The 9,986-nt window shown below is 32.5% G+C and overlaps 1 protein-coding gene and 1 long non-coding RNA gene across 3 annotated transcripts; one reads left to right on the forward strand and one right to left on the reverse strand.

The window, feature by feature from the left end:
- Positions 1 to 1,801: 1,801 nt before the first annotated feature.
- On the forward strand, positions 1,802 to 6,507 carry LOC123680435. 2 transcript variants are annotated; one of them, XR_006747516.1, is made up of 3 exons: positions 1,802 to 2,074; positions 2,632 to 6,308; positions 6,372 to 6,507. It is a non-coding gene; the product is annotated as an uncharacterized LOC123680435 (long non-coding RNA). The 2 variants fall into 2 exon arrangements; XR_006747515.1 differs by having other exon boundaries at positions 1,804 to 1,942.
- On the reverse strand, positions 5,868 to 9,884 carry LOC123680429. The gene is made up of 3 exons (XM_045618325.1): positions 9,416 to 9,884; positions 8,569 to 8,875; positions 5,868 to 7,727 (listed from the first exon to the last, which is right to left on the reverse strand). Exons 1-3 carry the CDS (start codon positions 9,475 to 9,477, stop codon positions 6,015 to 6,017), a joined length of 2,082 nt encoding a protein of 693 aa, XP_045474281.1. The 5' UTR covers positions 9,478 to 9,884; the 3' UTR covers positions 5,868 to 6,014.
- Between the last annotated feature and the right edge of the window lie 102 nt (positions 9,885 to 9,986).

Consider the following 9,986-nt stretch of genomic DNA (forward strand, 5'->3'; position numbering starts at 1 on the left):
ACGTAGTTATCAATAAAAATTCTGCTGGCTATATCAGAAGAAAGCCAATGTTCGGTTATACACCCGAGATCAATGTTTTGCTCATTCAGAAAACATGTAAAGTTGTCGATTTTATTACTCAAAGACTGTACATTGATGTTAGCTAAAGTAAAATATTAACTGGCGGTTTTTTTCTTTGTACAATTAATTTATTTTTTGTTTTTTGTTCTTGTTGTAAGGAAAAAAATTGTACCTTCTAACGACAACTCCTCTCGGCCAGATTTCATTCTGGGCAACGCTTTCGAGAATTCTAAAGTTGAAACCCACTTTGAAAGATTTATTTTTACTGAGATTGGTTTCATGTTTTTTGATTTCTTCTATTAAAAAAGTTTCATTATCAAACTGACCTTCTAAGAATTTCCGTATATCTTCCACTCTCGTATTCCTGTCAACATTACCAACGTACAACCAAGCAAGACGTTCAACTCCTCTGAAATCCTTTCCATCATCCCTGCTACCTTTAATTATATGGCCTCCTGAACCTGAAGGTAATCTTTGATGGTTTCTTCCCTGATTTTGATTATTTCTTGAATACGTGGCACCATCTGTACCAATTGTCTTCAACATTCCATCAATCTTATCGGTAGTTCTTGCTGTTACAGAAGTCTGCTTGATTTCTTGATCGCATATGTTTATTGATTGTCCTACGGTCGAGTCCATTATTTTATGTCTCATATTATTCACTACAGATTTCTCTACATTAGATCTGACATTTATCTGTGGCTCCTCCCTTGATATTTGTGATATTGATTGTTTTGAGTTTTTTATGCCATCTTCAAATCTTTCCAAAAGGCTTATATGTTTTTTAAGTAGATCTATTTTATCCTTCAGTTCAACAATCAAGGTATCCTTTTGTTCCATGATGGCTTCCAGGTATTTTAAACTTGCTTCTTTCGTTTCTTCTTGTCCCAATCCACTTCCGTCATGAGTAATATTTGAACCCAAGTCAGGTAATTTCTCATCATTCGTGATTGATTTCTCATATAAGGATTCATTAATGGTTGTCAACTTTTTTCTTAGCGTATTAATTTCTTCATCTTGACATTGATATGCACAAAGTTTCTCATTCACATCATCACAGCAGACCACGGCCCCATCAGAACCCACGTAAGTACCATTTATTTTGAGTACACAACTAGGGTGATATGTTGATGAACACCTTCCACAAATAATATATAATTTCACATCTTTTGAGCATTTCCCACAAGTCACTCCAGAGGCAACACTACTTCTTGACGCCATTTAGTAAATTATGTTATCTCTGTTAATACTGATGATAGAGCTCTCTTTTTGCCGGTGATTACTTATACGTAATTTGTGGAATTGTCTATTCACTTTCGAAAAAGTTTAAAACAAAAAGATATTTCAATGAAAAGCTGCAACTTTAGAAGAGTCCAGCTTTCTTGAATTTTGAAGAGCTTGTCAGCACTTCACTTGATTTCCGTATAATTTCCTATGTATGAACATCTAATTATACCAGGTGATTCAGGTGATCAATACAAAACATTTGTACGAATCTTCTTTTAACGAATCATCACAAATGCCTTAAACTATCCGCTCCATTAACCATTCACAGTTGTTTCTGTTCTATTTTTCTACGTTCAGTTTTTTCGATACATTCATTCGGTGTCGAAATTCCAATGGGCATTTCAAATCAAATATCGATTCAAAGTAATCAGTATCGAAAAGAAAAGTATCGATACACCTAACACTGTTATCTGTGGGCTCTGTGGCCTAACCCTAACCTAACATTAATGTCAAAACAAAGACACGTCAAAACTTTGGAATGAGAGAAGAAGCGACGAAATCTGATACTCTGCTCGAATTCTCTAAAGAATGAGCTAAGTGGATGAAATTTGAAACGAAAGAGATGGGAGAATTAGAAAATATTATTGAGGAAAAAGTTGAGTATCTTTGATAATGATTTCCATTTCCATTAATAGTCATTATGAAGATGTACCTACCTATTAGCTTTCAAATGAAATGAAATAAGATGTCAGATAAAGATAACTTACAGTGTCTTACCCAACACATGGTAATGATTCTATTTTCCTACATTCTTGAGATTCTGCTCATCAAATAAATGAGTGAATAAATCTTATTCCTGATGTTTCGTATGATTAGGTGCATTGGTTTTCAATTCTTGATTAGAATGACTTTTTTCTTTAATTCTGAGGATGCTATCAACACGAAATATTGCAAGGGACTTGAAATTGCTATTCTGTTTATACACGCAAAATGTCAACTTGGTTGGATTTGTTGTCACTGAAATATCTCTATTGGTCACCTTTGTCATCGAAACTTTTGGGGAATAGATTCAATTCGACATCCAGTAAAAGCTATTCTTATTTCTTTTGGACTCGTCTATATTAGCTCTAGTTCAGGTTACAGGTTGATATACTAATGAAACATCTTATATGGTTTGAATATTTCTTAATAGTAATTTTTGATTTAGTTGTAAGGAATTTAATTCATACATAGCTGTTCTCTTGAACCAATTTTCCCAGATTTTCACATTGATAAGTTCACAAGAGAAAGCTAACACTTTTTTGTTCTATGTAAGACGTATTTCTATAATTTTTTTTATTCTAGTGTACACACTACTATCACTGGAGGCCTTACCTCAGATATAAAGGAAGAAGTTATTGAATTAGTTGAACAGTTCATTGATGGCAATAGAAATTATGAAAGAAACTCATTTATTCTAGAATGCAAAATAGAAGATTGTAATTCCATCGATGAAAAGCAACATGAGTGCAATACAGGAATACTTATGCCACAGGAAGATCTTGATATGGATGAACAGTCCACTTATAAGAATACAGGATATGAGTTGTACATTTCAGAATGCAAAACAGTTGAATTGAATGGACAATGTAATTCCATTGGTAAAAAGGAACATAGGAGAAATGCATGTGATACAGAAAAACCTACTCATTTGAAGAAATATAAATATATTTTCTGCATAAATTAATTTAATTTCTGTGACTATGCTGCAGCTCGAAAAATTACCCTGGAAAACCATATCAATGCAATTCATTTGAATAACAAAAAATATAAATGTCACTTATGTGAGTATTGTGCAACCCAGAAACTGATTCTCCAAGATCACATAAATGCTGTTCATTTGAATAAGAAAGAATATAAGTGTGATTCATGTGAGTATGCTTCAAACTACTAAGGAAATGCTGTCCATTTAAATAAAAAAGAGTATAAGTGTCACTTATGTGAGTATGCCTGCACCATAAGAGCAAATCTACTTAAACACATAGATGCTTATTTAAATAAAAGGAAACATAAATGTCATTTCTGTGACTATGCTGCAAACCAGAAAGGTGTTCTCCAAAATCACATATCGACAATCCATCATTTGAATAAAAAACGACATGTGTCACTTTTGTGAGTATTCTGCAACACAGAAAGTGAATCTCCAAATACATTTAAATACTGTTCATTTGAAAAAACTAACATTTAAGTGTCATCTCTGTAAGTATGGAGCAACCCGAAATCATAGACTTAAAAATCATATAAATGCTATTCATTTGAACAACAATAAATATAAATGCCATTCATGTGAATATTCGGCAAATGTGAAAAGGAGCCTCGAATATCATATTAATGCAATTCATCCGAAAAACAAAAATTAAGAATGTCGCTTTTGAGAATATACTGTAAACCGGAAAGAAAATCATTCGAAACACATCAATACTGTTCATTTGAATATGAGAGAATGATTGTCATTTCTGTGAGTATTCTGAAAACCTGAATGTTGACTTCCAAAATCACACATTGTCAATCTATTTGAAGAAAAAAGGCTATGAGTGTGTTTTATGTAATTACTCTGCAAACCACAAATTGAATCTTTAAGAGCTCACAAATGCTGTTCATATGAATAAAAAAAGCTGTAAGTGTCACTTATGTGATTATACTGGAACACTATAGGTGCATTTCCAAAATCACAAGAAAGCTATTCATTTCAAGTCTTTTTAAATAAAACAAACATTTTTGAAAAACAATATGTTATTATAACTGAATGGAAATTAAAGTCCTTAAGTACTCTAATAGAATGCTAGATTGTTAGTTTCTCTAAGTTATTTCTTGAAGTTTACTTTAAGGAAACCGATAGTGATCTCAAGATGGAATGTGGCGTTAGATATATAAAAAACTGGCATTCCTTAATTGCAATCTGCTTAAATCTGATATGGATAATGGAAGGCAAAATTGTTCTGATCATGGTAAAAATTCATATAAGTAATATACACATAAGTATGGTGAAATTTCTAAGTAACTGTTATTCATGCTTAAACATTCTATAATGCTGATGAGGAAAATACCTTGGGTGATTGGGTGATGATTTATTGAAACAATATGAAAAAAACACATTTTGGTTTGTAATTGATAGATTTTGTAATATGACCAAAAATAAATCTACGGCAAATCTTACAATATGCCCACAATACTTTTTGATCTATTCAAACTGCAATGACTGCTACCAAAATTATTTAAAATGAGTCAGAAATTCTGGATTTACCAGCAAAATATTCAAGTTCTATAAAGAATACAAAGAAAAATTTAGACAAATTTGCAGAAGAGAAGAAAAATTATTGAAAGAAATAAGACAAGTGTGAGCAATCATAAACAATAAAAAAATCTACTAATAAAAAAGTTGTGAGCATTGATACTTTCAACAATTATTTCGTATAATCCGAAAAGCAATTATTCAAAACTAAAACTCCCTAACAAGCAGAAAAACAGCAAAGAAGCTATTAAGGAAGCATAAATCACATCTACAAGAAAATTCCAAATTTTATCCAACAACAGAATTTGGGATTGCAAAAATCATTTTCACAGCAAATACATAGCAGATGTCTACTGTCAAGTGTATTACTAGAGCCTTACCATAATTTTTTACTGTTATAGTTAACAAATGCTTGGAAGGAGTGTTTCCGGTTGAGAATAAGACAGACAGAGTCATACAAATTTATAAAAAATGACATGAAGTCAAGAGCTTTTTTGCTCTTTCATTAATGATCCAATCAAAAGCTCTTGACTCATCAGTTTTTAATTAAATGAATGTATATCGTTCTTAAAAATCTATCTATGAGGATGCCAATGAATTGGACGATATCTATTATACCAGGAGAGTTGTGTTAGAAACCAGAACATAGATACTAATCATTTCTATCAAATGCAGAACTTACATAAGAGAGTTTATGGACGACAGAAGTTTCAAATGAACTATGGAATTTAAAAAAAAGGAATAATTTATCTATGACGATAGTTTACCTGATATATTTTGAATTTAATAATTTTATTCAAGTGATCTCTACTATTTAGAATGTATTGAGGTTATTTATATCTTATTTTTTCAAACATCATTGCTGAAAATCAGAAATTTCTGAAAAGATGTATGATGATATAAAGTTCATAATAAATATCAGAATTGTGTTGTTAAGACTTCATTGGATGTGATGTTGACCAAGAAATTTTACATAGAATGCATAGAAAGGTAATGATTAAATATCAATTTTTTTCATTTTATTTGAATATGTCTTCTTGAAAAACATAATTCTGTTATATTTAGTTTTTGAAAGTAACATTCCTGTATAGAAATCTTAGTTCTTAGCTTATGTTTTTACATCATCGTTCTGTAATAAAATTTAGTATTTGTGCCAATAAGTGTTTCTTGATGAATTTTTTTTTGTGGCTGTTTATTTTGGAATTCTATGAGTTGTTAATCAGCATAAAATTAACTTTAAACTTAACATTTGACATTAAGAGAATGAGAAAAAAAAGTTTATAGGTAATGATCCAAATTATTACCAGAAATCTCCAAATTACTGTATACTGTTTCTTAGGTTTCAAAATAAGAAGGAATATTTGAACCAGTAGATACGACAAATAACCCTTTTATTGAAGCATAACTAATATTCATTTTCAACAACTTGAAATCATGAATAACAAAATACAAAATTTCATAATGAATCATATGTACTGTGTGCGAAATCATCGTTCATGTAATATGGGGATGGACAGACATTAACTGATTCATATATTTCACTAGCAGCTCCCTTCTCCAGATCTTTGGATCTTCCACTTATCACCGGGGGAAATATCCTAGGCCTCTGGAGATAATCAGATGGATACTGATCTATGTAGGGTATGGAGAATTCTTCAACGGACTCATATATTTTTGGGGTGAGATAACCATCACTCCAACTTATCAACGAGGGTGGATATTTATGTTGTTGGTAGTACTTCTGTTCTTGGTCAGTATCTTTTTTCGAATTTTCCCTCTCGACTACTATTACATTTTCTTTTCCATATACCAGGTTTGGATTCCTTTTCACGTATATGTACATCAAACAGAGAGCTATGAATAGAATGCCAATGAGACCACTGCAAACACTAATAATGACAGGAAGCTTCAATTCGTTAGTTATCCAGCTCTGCTTTGCCCATTCTTTAGGTACGGTTAATGGCTGGCAGTTTCTTGGAGACACTTCATATTGCAATGATTCCAGTAGACATACAATATAGGAATGACCATAATCCAGGGTTTCAACGGTTAAATTGTTGTGGAGATCCGTCAAACATAAAATCCAACCGGTTTGATCGATAAAAATTAGGATAAAGTCTTTTTCTAGAGTTTTTTCTATAGTAACTGAATATTTAGGTTCATCTCCTAATTGCGCGAAAGAAAATTTCACATATTCTTTTCCTAGATAAATAACAGTTGGTGTGTTAGTTGAAGTGGTTCGAACTACTCGAGAGGATCGATTTGCTGCTAAGCATTTTATGGGATCATAATCGTCGGGGTTCAGAGTTATTGGGTTGACTGAAGAAGTTGTATAAGGTTGTTGGGTTGTTGGTGACAACGTACTGATAGCCGCTGAAGTAGTTGAGGTTGAATCGCAAAAGGGGAAATCACTCATATCCAGATATTGGTTATCATGATAGCATTTTAATGGACTACCTCCGAATACAATACTATTGTTCAAATTATAAAGCATTTGAAACCATTGGAAATCACATGTGCAATTCCAATTATTACCCGACAGATAAAGTCGGACTTTGGGCATATTAACGAAAATTCCCTTTGGAAGTTTTGTCAGTTTCGCTGTTTCCAAATATATTTGACCAGGATGTATATTTTGGAAAGCTGCAGGTTCTATTCCTTCATTTATAGTACTTCCAGTGAGGTAGAGTGATTGTAAATTAGGAAATCTCGAGAAAGTGTTATCTAATAATTTTCCGATACCATTCATTTGTATATCCAATATCTGCATTGTTTCAAGAGATTTATTGCCTCCAGTCAAATTTTTAAGAACCTGTGGACTGAAATTGCAGCTAGTTATCTGTAAGGTAGCCATAGAATTCAATCCCACTAACGTTTCTTCTTCAGCTGATTGAAGAGTACAATCTGGCCCTCGAATTGAAAGATTTATAAGTTTTTCCAATCCATCGAAACTATCTTTATAGAATCTTACTGTTCCAGTGTACTCCAGACAGAGGAACTCTAATTTCTGGAACGGTGGTCCTGTGAATGAAGCCGATTGTATTTCTTCCAAGGGCGTATTTTGTATGGTTAGTGATTTTAAAGGCACTGTAATTTCACTCAGCCATCCTTTATGTATGACTTCAACAGGATCTTTAACGTTGGTGAATGATAGTGAAGGAGTCATAATCTGAAAAGTATGAAAATATTTATTGCAGATACAAAGACTTTCTGGTGTACAAGTTGAGGATATTGTTGAATTTTCTTTTTATCATAAGAATCCCATTAACCCATGAACCGTTGAGTTTTTACCCAAGGTATGGCATATTGACGAAATTGTCGTCAAAAAAGCTGTCTATTGATGCAATAATATACTGGGTGTGCCATTTGAAACGAAGGAGTAGTAGTAAGTTTCTGGTATAGCCGGAAGTTGTAGACATCTGAAAAAATTTCAGGGAGAAAGATCATTGTCTCAAACCCCAATATGCAAATTTTTAGCTCAAAATTATGATCAGTTCTTCATAAACGTCTAATAGGCCACTCTGTATATGTTGAATAGGTTTCGATTATGTTTAGCTTATCCAGGGCGTTCTTAGCAAATATCGAAACAGACCAAAAATGTAACACTATTGGCAACGATATGCCTTGATATTGTAGATATCCAATGCGAAGAACAGAGATGACATCCTACCAGTTGAACGAAGATAGTAGATACGGTCATTTGAACAATTCCCTTTCTAACATTGCTTTGAGGAAAGAGAGGTTTGGATTACGCAAAGTGCAAATGAAATGACGAAGATTTGCAGAGGTACTCGTACTATTCTCCTCTTCTTTTTAAATTGATTTCATTGTTTGTGGAAGGGATGAGGTTAAAACACATTGATATTACATCCCAAGATAATTAGATACCGACTTGCCAGAACTGTATGCAATTCATTATTATTATCATCGCTTTTAATAATATTGCGTAAAGTACACAGAAAAGAAAAATTAAACGTCTTTTCCAACACACAATACTTATTTGAACTCACCTTATAAGTTGCAAAATTGTTGTTAATTTCTTCTTGAACTTCTTTCATTATGGTAGAATCCACATTGTCACATGTAACTCCTTCAGGTTCATATGAACAAAATTCTCTTTGTGATACTCCAACATTAAAATTTCTGGTGGATCTCAGTGGATTTATTTCTTCTTCGGCAGAAACGTCTTCCTCGTGTTTTGTTTGTGTGCGCGAAAAAAATATTATCATCATCATGAAGAAAAAAAATATTCCTACCAAACCAGATATATTTCTACTATCCCTTATGTACCATAATCCATAACTGCTTCGCTTGAACCTATAAAAGGATTGAACTCAAAATATACTCAACGGCAAAATTAGGGAAACAGACAAAATCTCGACGACACCATTAGAATCTCTATATTGGATAATGTCTACAAACCGAATTTCGAGAAGTTATATCTCCAAAAACAAATGAGTTATAGAGAAAAAAAGAAAATCGCGTTTTTCAGTTTCTTCGAGATATCCGGGAAGCATTGGATATATTTTGGATCTGTTAACACCAACACTCTAATCCCTAACTAACGCAACTTTTTTGTAATTTAAGCCACCCTGTATCTCTAAGGGTTTTCGATATCTCTGTAGTGTCCCCTGAATAGTTCTAACCCTGTATAACAAACATCGAAGCTACTGAGGATGGCAAATGAATAGTTGTGTTACCTAGGAATTAAGCTACAATGTAAATAATAATTGCTAAAATCGCCCAAAATGTTCAAGAGAAAATGGACTACAAACATCGTTGAGATATAGTCCGAATTTCAAATTTAGTCGGTGTCTATATTATATGATAAAAATCTGATGAAACAAAAAGCCTCACCATTTATTGGGTGTTCCTTCGGTTGTGTCGAATTTATTCACAGTGTAACAATTGAATCCCATCTTATTCAATTCTGATTGCTCATTTTGTCATCGTTTCGCGAAAAATAATCGGGATTCACTATTGTTGTACCATATGTCAATCCTTGGTTTTATCGATAAATCCTGTTAGATAATTTTGTTCATTATCATACGCATTCATTTCATTTCTGGATAACCTGATAAGGTAATTCACTGCATCAATATGTCTTCTTGGCAACGAGTTTATACCAATTAATAAGAAAAGCATTCGGCAATTTTATTTAATGAAAATCAGTATATACTAATTCAAGTTTACATTTATAAATAAACAGTTTTCCATTTATTTTTCATTTCTTCATTTTGATATTGAAAAAAAAAACGGAAAGTTAGGTCATAAACGATGGAAATCGATATCAAGCCAAATGGCCTCCACGGCTACGGTTGCAGCACCATATTCTTTTCATGGAATTTTCGCACATTTTCGGCTATACAGGGTGTACACTTTTAAAACGGCCTAGAAACATATTCTCATTTATACTTTTTCATTCATA

This window comes from Harmonia axyridis, chromosome 5 (genome assembly GCF_914767665.1).
Source record: "Harmonia axyridis chromosome 5, icHarAxyr1.1, whole genome shotgun sequence".
In the NCBI taxonomy this organism is placed as follows: domain Eukaryota; kingdom Metazoa; phylum Arthropoda; class Insecta; order Coleoptera; family Coccinellidae; genus Harmonia; species Harmonia axyridis.

What these genes read in the sequence shown, in the direction of transcription:
- LOC123680429 (XM_045618325.1), bottom strand. Translation starts at nt 9,477, where the DNA reads ATGGGATTCAATTGTTACACTGTGAATAAATTCGACACAACCGAAGGA. An exon ending in GAAGGAACACCCAATAAATG is followed by an intron (nt 8,876 to 9,415) that starts GTGAGGCTTTTT and finishes ATCCTTTTATAG; the next exon opens with GTTCAAGCGAAGCAGTTATG. An exon ending in ACAATTTTGCAACTTATAAG is followed by an intron (nt 7,728 to 8,568) that starts GTGAGTTCAAAT and finishes CATACTTTTCAG; the next exon opens with ATTATGACTCCTTCACTATC.